At 42.6% G+C, this 17,263-nt stretch overlaps 1 protein-coding gene across 1 annotated transcript in view; it reads left to right on the forward strand.

The window, feature by feature from the left end:
* The window catches only part of LOC105507913 (piezo-type mechanosensitive ion channel component 2-like), a 190,923-nt gene that overhangs the window by 117,989 nt on the left and 55,671 nt on the right, over window positions 1-17,263 (forward strand). The window contains exons 4-5 of the mRNA XM_011936620.1: window positions 3,793-4,003; window positions 5,412-5,625. Of these exons, the coding sequence (XP_011792010.1) occupies window positions 3,793-4,003; window positions 5,412-5,625 (425 nt within the window). The remainder of the gene's footprint in view (window positions 1-3,792; window positions 4,004-5,411; window positions 5,626-17,263) is intronic.

The following is a 17,263-nucleotide window of genomic DNA, read 5'->3' on the forward strand; positions in this document are numbered from 1 at the left end:
ACTGTGACCCAGGCGGCCCTGGCTATTTGCTTCTTTTTCAAGTGCAGTGACTAAAGATTTTAGCCAAACTTCCTTCCTAGAGGGAGATGTTTAATGGGTTGCTTACCTGTTGTGATGGGGAAAGAAGCAACAGATGCCTGATGAGCAGGTCGTTTGTGTGTGGACGATGGTGTGGGTGTCCTGGCAGTAGCTCTGGTGGGTGGATTTCTTTGTGGGGAGATGGAGTAAGCTGAATGGAAGAGCTGCCCTGGGCCTTAGGAGCTGGAGAAGGCATCCTAAGGGGTGGGAACAGCCTGTCCCACAGCAAAGAGGCAAAGAGAGCCTGTGGATTCTGGGTTCTGCTAGTCATTTCTTGCAAGGAATGCTGACGGGCAAGGAGGTGGCATAGACCTGGAAAGGCAGAGTGGTCTCAGGGGCAGCAGCACCTGGAGGAGGGCCATCCCTGTATTCCCTCCAAGTAACCTCATCAGGCTACTGACCTTTAAACCATCATATGCTGGCGAATTCCAAAAAGCCCTCTTCAGCTCCCGCCCCTCTCCAACACTCCGGACTCCTATACTAGCTGTCTGCTGGATACCTCCAAGAAGAATGCCTGAATGGGGTCTCCGAACTGAATTTTCAAAACAGAAATGTGGACTCTCAGTCTCCAATCTGCCTCCCTCCTGTCTGTCCTCCCTAGACAAAAATAGAGGAGCCACCCTGATTATCATCTATCCCTCCTCCCCACTTTAAACTTCCCAGCTGGTCCTACTAATCTGACCTCCAAAACAGACCCCAAAGGCAGGATTTTCACTTTAGCCCCACGTCTCCCTCCCCTGTCCTCCAGCACAGCCATCACCTCCCTGCTGCTTCCTCCCTCTGCGCCGCCCCAGGAGCAACTAGAGTTATGTGACAAAGCAAATCATGTGTGCCTCTCATTAGATGGAGTGGTTGAAGATCAAAGACTGATTCGAGTAGGTTCAAGAGAAATGAGGTATGGAAGCATTTTTACTGTAAATGGAGTGGTGAGTCTAGCCCACTCTTCTGGAGTGTTTTACCTTAAGAGACAAATGTGGGTTGAAAGGGTGTGTTTCTTTAAGGTGAGACAGCAAGGCGCCTTTGCCTGTTAACAGGGGTGATCCAGCAGAAAGAAAGCACATTGTGATGCAGGAGAGAGACCCAGGGTGGCTGGGCTGTTCTCTCCCTGGTGTCCTCAGCAGATGGGATGCAGTCATCGTGGCTGGAGCACATGCAGCTTGTCTTGTTGCAGGAGGAAGGCAGAGTACATGCATGGCAGGCCAGCTGCAGTTGGGTGGTCTGATGTACTGGCTGGAGCTGGCAGCTCCTCTCTGGGAGCAGTAGAAAGCAAGGTCATCCTCTGAGAATGAGGTGGGAATTGTTCTCTAGGGGAGTGGAAGTGGCCACGGGCCTGGGGACACTTACCCTCTTTCTGCACACACCACCAAGCCTTGGACCGGCTCTTTCCTCCACCTGGAATGCACTTTGCCAGGACTTTTACAGGGCTGGTAACTTTGTGACATTCAGATCTTAGCTTAAATGTCACCTCCTCAGAGAGGCTTTCCTTAACCTCTGAATTGGAAACAGCCACCCAGTTAATCACTTTCACATCACCCTATTCGACCTCCCTGAATAGCATTCATTACTGTGAGATATTTAGCTGGTTAATATTTTACTTGTTTACGTGCTTATTGCTGTATCACTTCCTATAGATGCTAGGACACACTAGGCCCTGTAGGGTTATAGAAAACTCTTATTGATTGAGCGTGAGATGTTCCTCTTGCTTCAGAAAAAAATATACAAATATGTCATGATGAAATACAGTGGAAGTCAAGTTGAAGTGGCCCAGGATTAAATCCCTGTGTGTGTGTGTGTATAGGTGTCTGGAGGGCTGGCTGGGTGCATCCTGTAGCCTTGGCTCATCAATAGTCAACTCCAGTCACTCACCACGTGTACTCTCCTGGGCACACGAAAGGCCTGAGTCCTGAAGGCCGCTTTACGCTTAACTAGAACTTGACACTGGCCCTCCAGTCCCTGCCTTCCTTCCGCGAACTTGGTCATAGTAAGAGGTCAGACACCATCAGTGAGTGTTAAGTAAATATCAGAACTAAAAATATCAAAAAAGAACCATCAAAAATGGGAACATGGAGAGGCCAGACCCTGCTCTTTAAGTCTTAAATAGATGCCTGAACTGGGCTTAACAATTCTTCTCAGCTTTGTGAGATTAAAGATATGAAGTCTGTCTGCCTAGGGAAAAATGCCCACACTAAGTTTCATGCATCTCAAACAGACTCCTTTTGCCTTAACGTGATGGCTTTATTTATGATTTCTTTTTTTCTTTTCTTTTTTTTTTTTTTTTTGTAAGGAAGCTCGCCAGGCAGGAGTGCAGTGGCGCAATCTTGGCTCGCTGCAACCTCCGCCTCCCAGGTTCAAGCAATTTTCTCCTGCCTCAGCCTCCTGAGTAGCTAGGACTACAGGCACGTGCCACCACGTTCAGCTAATTTTTTGTATTTTTAGTAGAGACGAGGTTTCACCACGTTGGCCAGGATGATCTTGATCTCTTGACCTTGTGATCCGGCTGCCTCAGCCTCTCAAAGTGCTGGGATTACAGGCGTGAGCCACCGCGCAAGCTCCGCCTCCCGGGTTTACGCCATTCTCCTGCCTCAGCCTTCCGAGTAGCTGGGACTACAGGCGCCCGCCACCTCGCCCGGCTAGTTTTTTGTATTTTTTAGTAGAGACGGGGTTTCACTGTGTTAGCCAGGATGGTCTCGATCTCCTGACCTCGTGATCCGCCCGTCTCGGCCTCCCAAAGTGCTGGGATTACAGGCTTGAGCCACCGCACCCGGCCTATTTATGATTTCTTAAGAAAAAGTTGTAACCCTTCTAGGGAAATATTCTAATTAGCCAAAAAAATTTTCCCATTTATTCTCTTTTTTTTTTTGTATTTTTAGTAGAGACAGGGTTTCACCGTGTTAGCCAGGATTGTCTCGATCACCTGACCTCGTGATCCGCCTGCCTCAGCCTCCCAAAGTGCTGAGATTACAGGTGTGAGCCACCATGCCCAGCCCCCCATTTATTCTTTAAACGCAAAACGAACAAGCAAAAATGCCTTAGCATACCCAGTTTAAAATAATACATGGAAATATGCGTATGTTCTGGTACATGTGTTAACTCCCTAAATCTGTGCTTAAAGCACTAAGGTGCTGAGCTGCCCAGGCTTGAACCAGCATATCATTCTCTAAAAGGATAAGATAGGAAGCAGCTCTCTATGTAGCCAAGAAGCCCAGGACCACTCATTCTTCCACGGTCAGGAAATGTGGAAATAGCGAACAAAGATAAACTTAGAAAAAAACCAGAATTTCCTAAGCATTGATTGGGCTCACGCTTTCAGTCAAAGCCGTGGATGGTTTTATCAAACTTCCTATCACCTTGTTGGCCAGCTCTGTAAATTTGAAGACCCAAACCCAGATTGATCTAAACCAAACTTGTTAATAGATGTTTCAGACAGTTTCTTCTTTGCCTATAAAAAATATAAGGACAAATAGGGAACATAACATGTTATTAGGGACCCTATAATTGTGATGTTTCCTGTTGATGTTCACTTCTTCAAGAAAGATCAAAGTTACTTGGGCTTATACAGGGATTATCAGAGACCTGAGGGGAATGAACTGGTTGTCTTCCTTTTTCTCCTGATCTGTGAAATTCACCACGTTGATTGACCCATGAATTAGAAGCTCTGTAATCTGCTGGCTGGATAGGCTGGTCTTGAGTGTTTCCTGTTTGTCCTTTATTTAGGCTGGAGGAGAAAAAATTGATTCAGAAGAGGCACTGATCTATGAAGAGGATTTAGACGGAGGAGATGGTGTTGAAGGCGAGTTGGAAGAAAGCACGAGGTTGAAAATGTTCCGCAGGCTTGCCTGTGTGGCCTCTAAGCTCAAAGAGTTCATTGGCAACATGATCACCACGGCTGGGAAAGTGGTTGTTACCATCCTACTGGGCTCCTCGGGTGAGTGTCTCTCGCACTGGCTGCACGTAGTAAAAGGCACAAGCAGTGCTTTGGTGATTGAGAGAAATGGTTGAAGAAGAAATGAAGGAAACGATCTGTTCCACCACACGAAGATAATAACTGTAGCTCTTGTAAAACTGGCCACATGTGCAAACCACACAAAATAATTTTTCCCGGTTAGTTCTAGGTTTGATGTTTTTAGATGGTTTCTGTTAACCTCTGCAAAATAATCTTTTTCTATGTATGCTAAGCGATTCCATTTTCTAGGTTTAGATTAGAATAACAACAATCCTCTTCCTTAGAGCTTTGGAATGGTGACCTGCTGCAATTAACAATGTGCATGTTCCCATCACAAGCCATATTGTAGGTTCTGGAGGTCTGTCTGCTTACAGGAGTCCATAGTCACCTTAATATAACTCTCCAGGATAGACTATTTTTCTTCCTAAGTTAGATTGTAATCTTCCAGCACAGACGCTCACTTCCTTTAAATTTTGGCGTTGGACCACTTATTCCATAATAATGTTATCTTGATCTTTTCCCTCCTTCCATTCCACTGCTTACCACTGCTCCGGAGCTAGGAAAGGCATATTAGAGTAGACTCAAGCAAACTGCAAAGCTGCAGCAACTTAGCTGTTTTTTAATAGGGGGAAAAATGGGGGAAAAGACAGTAGAATTTCTCAAGAAATAAACCACAACATTTTAATGAGGAATCATTTCAAAATGCCCAATAAAACAGACTCCTTTTGCCTTAAGGTGATGGCTTTATTTATGATTTCTTAAAAACACTTTTAAAGGAGGTATTGGCCAGGAGCAGTGGCTCATGCCTGTAATCCCAGCCCTTTGGAAGGCCAAGGAGGGAGGATTACTTGAACCCAGGAGTTCAAGACCAACCTGGGCAATATGGCAAAACCCCATCTCTACAAAACATAAACTAAAATAAGCAGGGCACAGTGAGAGTTTAATTGGCCAAGACGTACTAGGTAACTAAAAAAAAAAGTAGTAAATTATTATAAAGAAAATGGTTTCAGGAAAAGTTGGAACAGACATACTGGTACATGAATTCTTGAAAATTTGGGAGAAGTAGAAAGATGGAAACAGGCAAGTAAATATGCAAATGCTACTGGTATGAAAAGTAGACATTTACTTAGTTCAAATGCCACAGGTGGAATTTTTTAAATCATCTGGTATATCTTTGTATTTATAGTTATCCTTTCATATATGACTTTTTCACAATAAATATAGCCTTACTTTTTATTATATAAATCAAATATGATTTTTAAAACTTACTATTTTAAAATACCTAAAAACACTTGAAGGAAATTCACATAATTTCAAATAGTTATATTCACTGAATGATAAATGAATTTCCAGTTCTACCAGACTTTGTGATTACGTTTCTTTTCCGTAGGTATGATGTTGCCGTCTTTGACATCATCTGTGTATTTTTTTGTATTTTTGGGTCTGTGCACCTGGTGGTCCTGGTGCCGGACGTTCGACCCATTGCTGTTCAGCTGCCTCTGTGTTCTGCTGGCTATTTTCACTGCTGGACATTTGATTGGACTTTATTTATACCAGTTCCAATTCTTTCAAGAAGCAGTTCCACCCAGTGACTACTACGCAAGGTAAGAGAAATCTTTATGGCATTTCAAGGAGAGGTTGTCCCCCCACGCCTTTGGGACCTTGATTTGGCACTGTGAATTTACAGGGTTATTCTTGATGGCAGGCAATTGCTGTGTTAAGCAAAGATTCTGAGGGGGTGGGTGAGGCAGTCTAGCACTTTCATTGTATTGGATGACACAGTCTGGAAGGAGGACAGTGGGCTCCTCAGATGGAGATGCTGCCGGGATGCAGGAGGACAGGGAGCTGTCATGTGCAGGAATGAAACAGACCCAGAGTCTCAGCCGGGGAAGAAGATCAGGACGAACATTTTACACCGAAGAACAGTATCCTGGATGCCAGGATCCAGGTAGAAAGACGTCTCGCCCGGCGCGGTGGCTCAAGCCTGTAATCCCAGCACTTTGGGAGGCCGAGACGGGTGGATCACGAGGTCAGGAGATCGAGACCATCCTGGCTAACACGGTGAAACCCCGTCTCTACTAAAAATACAAAAACTAGCCGGGCGAGGTGGCGGGCACCTGTAGTCCCAGCTACTTGGGAGGCTGAGCCAGGAGAATGGCATGAACCCGGGAGGCAGAGCTTGCAGTGAGCTGAGATCCGGCCACTGCACTCCAGTCCGGGTGACAGAGCGAGACTCCGCCTCAAAAAAAAAAAAAAAGAAGAACGTCTCATGGGCCCGATATACGAGAACAAATTGAGCATCAGAAACAATAACTAATTGTAAAAAGCTTAAAAATAAAAGCCCCAGCCTGGGCAACATGGTGAAACCCCGTATCTACAGAAAATTAGCTGGGCAAGAGGGCGCACACCTGTGGTCTCAGCTACTCAGGAGACTGAGGTGGGAGGGTCACCCAAGCCTGGGAGGTCGAGGCTGCAGTGAGCCATGATCACACCACTGCACTCCCGCCTGGGTGAGAGTGAGCCCCTGTCTCCAAATAAATAAATAAGAAAATACGTAAGTCTCTGGTATGAGAGAGAAAGGGAGAGAGAAACATCAAATACTTTGCTTCAATTGGAGATGAATATTACACCAAATCCTTACTGTGAGAATGAGAATTGAAGGTAAAGAATCCAGAATTTACTTTGACTTTTAATAAGTCATTCTCAGTGAATGAGAGAAAATTCCTCCATGCAGGATGATGTTAGATAATGACAGGCAAAGGATTAACAGAATTAGAGAATTACTGTTCATCAATCCTTAATGATATGTTCTATTATGTCCACACCTGAAATAATTACTATAAAGGTTGTGGTGGTTGCACAATGACAAAGTAGAACCTTGTTTATGCTTGCTAATTGCAAAGAAAAAATAACATCTTTACAAGGTGTGATCAATATCTTGAGGAATTGATTGAAATCAACGTTATCAAAAATGAGATAGCTCAACATTTCACACCTCTCAGTGTGATGCAACAGATGAAATATACAGCATCATATTGTTAAGACTTTTGACCTAACCTCCCATTTACAGAAAATATAAAGGTTAGGAAACAAATAGCTCCACAAGAAAACAATCAAAGGAATTCGAAATGTGGATTCTGCAAGGCAAATGAATGGGTCTTTAAAAAAAAAAAAAATCAGCATGAAAAAGAAGTCTGCATAGGCCGGGCGCGGTGGCTCATGCCTGTAATCCCAGCACTTTGGGAGGCTGAGGTGGGCGGATCACTAGGTCGGGAGATCAAGACCATCCTGGCTAACATGGTGAAACCCCCGTCTCTACTAAAAATACAAAAAATTAGCCAGGCGAGGTGGCGGGCGCCTGTAGTCCCAGCTACTTGGGAGGCTAAGGCAGGAGAATGGCGTGAACCCGGGAGGCAGAGCTTGCAGTGAGCCGAGCTCACCTCACTGCACTCCAGCCTGAGCGACAGAGCGACACTCCCTCTCAAAAAAAAAAAAAAAAAAGTCTGCATAGAGAGTGGAGGCAGCAACTGTCTAGAGGAGAACAGTAGGTACTTAGAAGTGTGTGAAGCACAGCTGTAGATCAGATCCTGGTGCAACAACAAATTCTTAAAACGTATTTTGGGGTTCAGTCAGAGAAATTTCAGTGTTCACTGGGTATTAATTGATACCATAGAATTATTGCTGATTTATTAGGTGTATGATGGTTTTGTGGGTAGACAGAAAAATGCTGTTATTTTGGGAGATACATGGTGAGTTATTTAGAGATGTGCCGTGATGTTTGCAACTTAAAAATGGTTTAACAACAAACATAATAGATCGATAGATACATGCATGCATAGATATATACATGGGAATAGTTAACAAAGAGAAGACAAAATTATTTAAACTAGGTGATCAGTATAGGGTTATCCATTGTCCTATTTGAACTTTTATTTGTGTAAGGAAAGGTTCATAATTGACAGTTCCAGAAAAAAGAAAGGGAACAGAAATGGTAATGTTAACAGTGAAACATATCTGAGTCTCGCAGCACCAAAGTATGTTGCTGGCAGCGAATTCCCATGGATCTGCTGCAGTTTCAATTTTTGCTTTCTTAGAAAAATGAATTCTACTGAGGTGCGTAAGGCAGGAGAGACTGAGGCAAGTTTTCGAGCAGCAATGAGTGAAAATGTATTTAAAAGCTTTAGAGCAGGAACGAAAGGAAGTGAAGTCCACTTGGAAGCGGACTAAGCAGGCGACTTGAGAAATCAAGTGCACGGTTTGACCTTTGACTAGGGTTTTATACATTGGCATGTTCCAGGGTCTTTGGTCCCTTTTCCCTGGATTCTTTGCTGGGGGTGGGCTGTCTGCCCAAGGCACAGTGGCCTGCCAGCCCTTGGGGGGCGCTGCACGTGCAGTCCGTTTGCTGGAGTTGTGCGCATGCTCACTTGAAGTGCTCTGCCCTCCCCAAATGCTCCTACAAGGTCCCGTACCAGTTAAACGCTGCCATTTTTACCTCTTACTGCGCATGCTCGAGTCCACTCACTCAACTCCCGAAGTCTTACCGAGAAGCTGCTGATCACCAGTTTTGTTTTGTTTTTTCTGTATCTTGGGAGGCTGCGTTTCCCGGGCCCCCAGCTGCAACCAATTATTATTTTAGAGAAACAGTGTAACAACCTCCTGACCATCGCCTTATGGTCTCCTGACGTTCCCGGTTGGTGGGTGGGGGTGCCCTCTCCTGCCCCACTCATGGCTGACCACTTACCTACTGTAACAGTAGAAGAGGGTGTGAGTGTTAGGTGAAGACGGTACCAGAATTCTCTCTGCTGTGCCTCTGGGTGGTAATGTGGTGCTTTTTGTCGTCTTGTTGAGAAATGAGGAACCTGCAGTTTAAAAGAACACGAATAATGTTACCATACCAGCAATACAGGTTTGCATCCTTCTTTCAAAAGATCATAATGTGACAGTAAATTATAAAGACAAAATGTGTGAGAGGGCCCAGTGGCCTTGCTTTGATTGATTTATGTGTAAAATTTGGCCATGGTAAAACTAGTTGCGGCTGACTGGGTCTATACAGTGTGCTAACACAGAGAGAGAGAGCGCGCTTGAGAGAGCTGTTCAGTCAAATCCTTTAAGACCACTTAAATTCAGTTAAAATAAGTAAAAGTTGGTGCTGGACACACGCATCCACACCCACACACACACACCGACCTCATTCTAAATCCAGTTGGCTCAGCTGATTGTATTAGCCTGGCAACTGGAGAAGTGCAATTCAGTCTAATAAGAGAAGAATTTTGTATAGACACAGTAAAACTGAGGAACCTCTTTAATAGTGCATATTCACATAATATTTACTTTAGACAGAAGTGAATAAATGCTAAATTTCAGTGCAGACATTATTTCTAGACTAAATTAATGCTTTCTTAGTTTCCTTTAAACATTTGATTTTTGGTTTGTTGAACACATACAGCAAAATTTTGTACTGCTGAAAGAACTCCCTTTTAGAGGATGACTTAATTGAAAATGTAAATATCCTCTGTAGGGCAGAAGTTTTTTGGTTTTGGGGGGTTATTCTTTCTACTGGCTTAAGGATCTTTTATGCCATCTAGCGGCTGAGGATAGAAAATACAAATAATATTCAGAACCACCTCGAAAATGCTAGATCAGGCAAACTTTCTCTGTAAAGCTTAGTAAATATTTAAGGCTTTGAGAACCATATGCTCTTTGTCACAATTCTTTCCAGAAGTCATTATAATGTGAAATCAGCTGGGCGTGATGTAAAAAAATGACCATGGCTGTGTTCCAGTAAAACTGTGAACACTGAAATTGACATTTTGTATTCCTTTTACATTAATGAAAATTTTTTTTATTTTTCCCCAACCATTTAAAAGTGTAAAAACCATTATTACCTCATAAATGGCACCAAAACAGGCACTGAACCACACTTGGCCCAAGGGCTGTAATTTGTCTTCTTATGGTACATATAATAACAGTTCTAATAGTGTAATAACATCGTATTTGCTCTTCATTTCATTTGTCATAAATGTAAAATTATAATGTATTTCTGACATTTTGGTACATCATCCCCTTAACAGTTTAAAAGGTCTGTTACTATAATCTCATAGAATAAGTCACTGATCATTGGAACTTAAGTTGCTTATCAGAGAATAGAAAATGTGAGCTAAATAATGCAATATGTAAACTTCCTTGTTGTAGATTTCCTCCCCATTAACTTGGCGATAACAGGACTTTACATTTTATTCCTTTAAAGCATGGAGATTCGCATATTTAAACCATAGCTTTATCTTAGGGCATAATTTCAGTGTATTGTTATTAACCCCAAACTCTGAGTTGGAAGAAAACAAACTGCAGACTGGCAAAAAAAAAAAAGAGAGAGAGAAAGAAGGAAACATAGAAACAAAGAAAGAAAATCACCATATGCGGGTGTTCATCACAAATTTCATACCCACAGAGACTCCAGCCCTTCTATCTCACTTCCTGGATAGATAAAGCTCCCCTTAAAACAGTCCAGGCAATTTTTATCTTCTCGTAAGCTTTCAAATGTGCTCTCTGGTGAGTATTAACCTTATTTTTAGAAACATTGAATTGATATTTTTTGTCCCACTGTTATACTGAACACATGTTTTTTGGTGATTTGGAAAAATAAAATAATAAGACAAAACACTTAAAAATGTAATCCTTTTTCCCAGAAATAAATCCTATTGCTTTTCAGCCAAATGTTTTCAGAATCTTTCTTATGTCTATATGTACTTTTTACAAACAAATTTTGAATCATATTGCACATACTATTTTATAATTTACTGTATTCACGCAAGTTGTGCATTTTCCTGTTATAAAATGTCCTAAAATGTAGTTTTCATAGAGTGCAAAGTAGTTGTGTAACTATATTATAACTTAGTCAACCCCTGAGTTTTAACCACGTAGATTATTTCTCATTTATGTTCTCATCAATGATGCTGCAATGAGTGTTCACATTACTTCTAAATCTAAACAAAACTTAACAACGAGCAAGTTGCAAGCCCACGTCCTCGCAGCTATGCAAGAGCCTCTGCAGGGCTGTGGGGTGCTTGCTTCTGCTGGAGGATGCACAGGTGTCCAGGTCCTACGCCAGCATAATGTTCACTAACTTTCTGGTTTGCGATGCCCTCCCCATGCAGCTGTTGTAAACTGAAATTCCATGCCGATGTGTGGTACAGGGCTGGGGCTTCCTTTTTCTCTAGGGTAATCCCTTCTTTTCACCCGATGGTCCCAAAAAATCACGTGCTTCCTTCCAGCTTCATCCACACAGTGGTTGAGTTTTTGCATTACTTCTATCCAGGGGAGGGTGAGAATTAGTGATTCCCTTCCATTTGTGCACACAGGTGTGGCATTAGCATATTTTCCAAAACAAAATGTAGGACTTTTTTTGTTTTGTTTTGCTTTTTGTTTTTTTGAGACAGAGTTTCGCTCTTTTCCCCCAGGCTGGAGTGCAGTGCCGCCATCTAGGCTCACTGCAACCTCTGCCTCCCGGGTTCAAGCGATTCTCCTGCCCCAGCCTCCCAAGTAGCTGGGATTACAGGCATGCGCCACCATGCCCAGCTAATTTTTTTATGTTTTTGGTAGAGCCGGGTTTTGTCCGTGTTGGTCAGGCTGGTCTTGAACTCCCGACCTCGGGTGATCTGCCCGCCTCGGCCTCCCAAAGTGCCCGGCCTATGTAGGACTTATTGTGTGACAGAGATGGGTGTACTTACGGGGAGGTTAAGACACTGGGTCTGAAACAGATTATTCTTCCCAAATCTGAAGTGCTGTAGTCTATTATAACAATAACTACAAAAATCAGTGACCACACTCAGAAGTTGATCCAGCAGAAGAAAGCTTCAAAGTGAATCCACATAACTAAATATAAGACCAGTAATATACCATTCAAAACAGTCTGTTTAAAAGAATAGAGCCCTATGACAGCTGTTAATCTGGCAGGTCTCCCGAAGAAAAATGGTGAACTAAACAAAATTTGCCTCAGCTAATGCAAAGTAGTTTCTTCCAAAGGTTTTGTATTTTCACGGGGAATTTCAGTAGACAGCAAACACTTTACGTTTTGCAAGACAGGAGGTAAGAATGGAAGAATTAATATTACGGGGCTGATGTTCAGTTTCCCCCAGTTCGAGGTGTGCATATCCTCACGCGTTTCCTGCCTGTAGGGCTGGCCCCGTTTATGGATCAGGGATCCTTGGGCGACTTCTGTCCTGTAGGCATCCTGCGTTAACAATGCAGATGGCGCCCTGCACAAAGCACAGGAGCCAGGGTGGGAAGACCCAATTCCTGTTTCACTACCGGGAATGTGTGGCTTCCGAGAGGCTTTAAAACACACCTGTATGTGATAAACTGGAGTTTTCTCTACTCGTTGTGGTGAGTTCAGTTAAAAGCCAATTTTAATAGTTTAGCTGCACATCATGGTCATGTCCTTGTGAAGAAGATACCTAAAGAAATTCTGGGTTGGGAGAGGGACCAAGCGCAGTGGCTCAAGCCTGTAATCTCAACACTTTGGGAGGCCAAGGCAGGTGGATCACCTAAGGGCAGAAGTTCGAGACCAGCATGATGAACATGGCAAAACCCCGTCTCTACTAAAAATACAAAATTAGCTGGGTGTGGTGCCACACGCCTGTAGTCCTAGCTACTCAGGAGGTTGAGGCAGGAGATTTGCTTGAATCCAGGAGGCAGAGATTGCAGAGGTTGCAGTGAGCCGAGATCATGTCATTGCACTCCAGCTTAGGTGACAGAGCAGGATTCTGTCTAAAAAGAAAAAGAAAAAAAGGAATCCTTGGGTGAATTCTTCTAAAGATGGTTCTTGACAAAAAGAGGGCTTTTTGTTTGTTTGCTTATCTTGTGGTGATCCGGATAATTCAGGTCAAAGTTCTGAAGTACTAAGAGTGGTGGGGATGGCAGGAGGCTGAAATGGAGGCCTATGATTTCCTTCATCATAATGTAAACACTTGGAACCTATATATTTATTTCTAGATCCTACTAGTGAGCATTTAGCACATGTTCAGTGCTGAAATGAGCATGCAACTTTGAATAATTCTTTAAGTTGTCTCTTCTAATCCTTGACTGGCTTTCATTCCAACTCATGTACTTTCTCTAGATCATTCCAAAGGTCACTGCAGGCGTCGGACTTGTTTGCTCAAGTTCAGTTTGTTGTTTTGCTGCTTTTTTCACCTTATGTTGTGAGGTTTCAAAATGAAGCGTGGGAAGGAATGGGAAAGAGTCTCAGCCCATTCTCTGTGAAAATAGCATTCTCTCTTAAATAAATAGACAATGATTTGTCCTGTTACCCTTTTTATCATCAACTTCAATAAATCATGGTAGTTAGAAAAGGAATTGTTTAGTGAAGGAAAAGCTCACGTTTCTGTCAGTGTTAAAACAATGTAAAAAAAAAAAAGAAACAGCAAAACCTCAAACTCTAGCATGATGAGTTTCTTCTAAAGTTAAAAAACAAACATTCAAAGTGCAATACCATTTGTTATGTTTATACTTTTTTACAATAGTCATAAAATATCAGTTGTGTGCAAGGAAAAATAAATGCCTCAGTGCTGTATATCTTCGAGTTTGGAGAAGCCAGTGGGGTCATCTAGAAAATGAAAGAATGCAGTCAGCTCTTCTATTAGATCTGCTGCAGTCTTGCTTTGCAAGCGGCTACGTAATCTGGTTATTGAAATGAATGTACTTTTGCACCCCATCAAGATTACTAGGGTGTGCCTGCCTGTCTTGCATTAGGGTGGTCTGAAGTTTAATAAACAGAAACAGCACAGAAAGACTAAATTGTGTTTAATGGAGACCAGTTGGCAAAACCTTCATCTGAAATGGGTCCAGTGTGTGGAGAAAAACAAATGTAAAGCACGCTGTTATAATGCTAAGGAATGCAAATGAACCCAACCAAGCTACCACTTTTCCTTCATCTTTTTGTTAGAAGATGGCGCTGGCAGCAGTTAATCTCTAGTGTTGAATTTGTGAAGTTGGCAGATAATACATGATAAACCACTGTTGGTTTCATTTTGAAAAGATGCTTAATGATGAAATGACTTATTCTACAGGTCTCATTCAGAGTTCATTTATGCTTATCTGAAAGGTAGAATTAGGAGTCCCAAGAGAAACTGACTTTCCACAGATAAGTGGAAAATCAACAGAACTTAAATGCTTGAACCCTGAGTTCATTTGGACCTTGGTATCATTTGCGGGCCTACGTGGGTGTGGTGGGGACAGGGATCCCAGGGCAATGAGGTGTCCTACTCAGCCACAACACCTGCACCGGGTACAAAAGCAACTATGGCTTCTGGCCGAGCCCATGGGCCTTTGCACTGCATGTTTATCCAGCCCAGCGACCTAAGACTTCCCCACTGCACCTTCCAGACTCTCAGCCTGGATTAAGTGTTATGGGCCAGATTTCTCTCCTTTTGCCCACCAAGGGCATCTCCAGGGTCTTCCTTTCAGTTTTTATGAAGAAGATGCCTTACTCTCTGTGGGCACCTAGAATTTGCCAAAGTTAGCCAGACTCAGTGACTCATTCTAAAGGATCCATAGCTAGGAGTGCAGCTCACGTGCAGACACCTGCCCCAGCTGCTGTCATCTGGCCAGCCAGCATTTCATGGATTCCACCGATTTAATAATACGACACTAAGAGGATTCTGCTAATGCTCAACAGCTCATTCCCTGGAGTCCATTGGCTCGGGATTGAACCTTGGCCCTGCTCTTTTCTAGGCGGAGCACCTAGCAGAACTTTACTAAAACTCTCTGTACCTCTGTTTCCTTATTTATAAAATAGGGGTGAAGATAGTGCCCAGGCCGGAGTGGGTGGGTATATTAAGCAGGAGAGAGCACATCAAGTGCTACTGATTTTTATTGTTGTAGTCATCAAATATTTTTATTATTGAAACTCAGTTCCCCATTTCCAACAGTTCTAGCCGTATCTCGCATCACACTTGCAGTTCCCCTGTGCACGTAAAGCAGTTCCATCCCTTATAATGTTTCCTTTGCTGGAAATCTCCTGCTCACTGCTCTCACTGGCTCCTACTTGTCTCTTAAACCTACCCATGCACGTCCTTCCAGAACCTTCCATGTTCCTCCGTGAGGAAGAATAATTATCCTGTAGGCAATTATTCTATGCAAACTTGCTTTATAACAACAGCCGCATTGGGCAGTAATAATCCCTTCATGCATATGTCTGACCCACTAGGACCCAGTTCTTGAGGGCCATTATCGGCTTTTTCGGCTTTAGTACTCTCAGGATTTAACACTGCTGACCATACATTGGCTTCTCAGGAACTCTTAGTTCAAGCTTGTTTTCTCTCTCTGTTTCCTAAAAACCCTTGTATTTTATCTCCTTGTGTATCAGAATAATGTAAAACTTGATTTTCTTGAACTCTAAGTGATAGGTTTGGCTATAGCCCCACCCAAATCTCATCCCTGGTGGGACATGATTGAATTATGGGGGCGAGTCTTTCCTGTGCTGTTCTGGTGATAATGATTGAGTCTCACAGATGTGATGGTTTTAAAAACGGGCCTTACCCTGCATGGGCTCTCTCTTTGCCTGCTGCCATCCATGTAAGATGTGACGCTCCTCCTCGCCTTCCGCCATGATTGTGAGGCCCCCCCGGGCGTGTGGAACTGTGACTCCATTAAACATCTTTCTTTTGTAAATTGCCCAGTCTTGGGTATGTCATTTTCAGCAGTGTGAGAATGGACTAATATACTAAACTTCAGATGTGGCCACTGGCTATAAGATGTGTGGGGAAATTATTTTCCAGAAAGGTCACCATCAATCTTCATACACCCACGCACTCCCACTGCCTCGATCCATCCACAGATTATTGAATATGAAGCTGTGCTTAGGAACTAAGTGAGGCTTAATGGCATAACTAGCCATGGTCCTTAATGTGGTGTTTGCAAATATTTAGTTTTTGCTTTAGAAAAATGATGGGCTTTAAATGTATTTATTTGAGAAACTCCAGAATAACTTTATCCTTGATGCTTAAAATAAACATGCCTAAAGTAGTCAGTAGTTTTAACTTTTGAAGACGTGAGAGACTTCAGTTTCTATTCAGTATGTCCTTCAGAGACCCAGTTTGCTTTTCATTGTTGAGAGACCTTGGGTAATGTTTCTTAATTAATTTGGGGGCCCTGGTCTTGAAAATGGGGCTCCTTTACCTGCTGCAGAACAGTGTGGTGGAAATTAGTGAGACAGTATGCCCGAGGGCTACCCATCCTGGTAACTAGAAAACAATCAAAGAATGTCAGTTCCATGTTCCTCCTGTAATTTTCTGTAGAAACACATGTATGTGATTTATTATTATTATTATTATTAAACTGCTACATGTGAGGGTTAAGTCAGCATGTCTTTACTGATTTCCAGTTTGTGTGGAATCTGGGAGTTTAGTAAAATCTAATCCAACCAAGTAACTCCTCTTTCATAGTCTCTTAAAATCCTAACCACCATCCTTGTGTTACTGATACAAAAAAATAAATCGTGTCTCTGGAAAAAGTATTATTTAATTGTGTTTCTTGGTATTCTCCCAGTGAAACAAAACATGTTCCTGAAACATAGTTGAAGTTTGTGTGTGTATATATACACACACACACACATACACAATGGGAAAAATTATAATAATTATTCCCCATAGGTTTGTTGTGAATATTAAATGGATTAATATTTGTAAAACAGTGTCTGGTATGTATTAAGAACTATAAAGAGGTTATTTGTTAAATACATTCATTAAATACATTGTCCTCATGGTTAATTAGACATTCATCATTTAATTAAAACTATAATAACATGTAAATATAGTCTGTCATATATCTCGTCTTTCAACTGTGATTTCAAACAACTTTTGATTTTAAGCAATCTACTTTTAGGTGCTTGTGACCTGACTAGAAAGTGCTGTAATTATTTGGTCAGTTACTTTGTATGAAGCACTTGTCTTGCATTTCTTATTTAATTATCATAATAACCGTTTGAGGTAGGTACTTTTTTTTTTTTTTTTTTGAGATGGAGTCTTGCTCTGTCGCCCAGGCTGGAGTGCAATGGGGCAATCTTGGCTCACTGCAAGCTCCGCCTCCTGGGTTCATGCCATTCTCCTGCCTCAGCCTCCCAAATAGCTGGGACTACAGGCATCTGCCACAATGCCAGGCTAATTTTTTGTATTTTTAGTAGAGACGGGGTTTCACGGTGTTAGCCAGGATGGTCTCGATCTCCTGACCTCGTGATCCACCCGCCTC

This window comes from Colobus angolensis, unplaced genomic scaffold (genome assembly GCF_000951035.1).
Source record: "Colobus angolensis palliatus isolate OR3802 unplaced genomic scaffold, Cang.pa_1.0 Scaffold155, whole genome shotgun sequence".
Classification (NCBI taxonomy): domain Eukaryota; kingdom Metazoa; phylum Chordata; class Mammalia; order Primates; family Cercopithecidae; genus Colobus; species Colobus angolensis.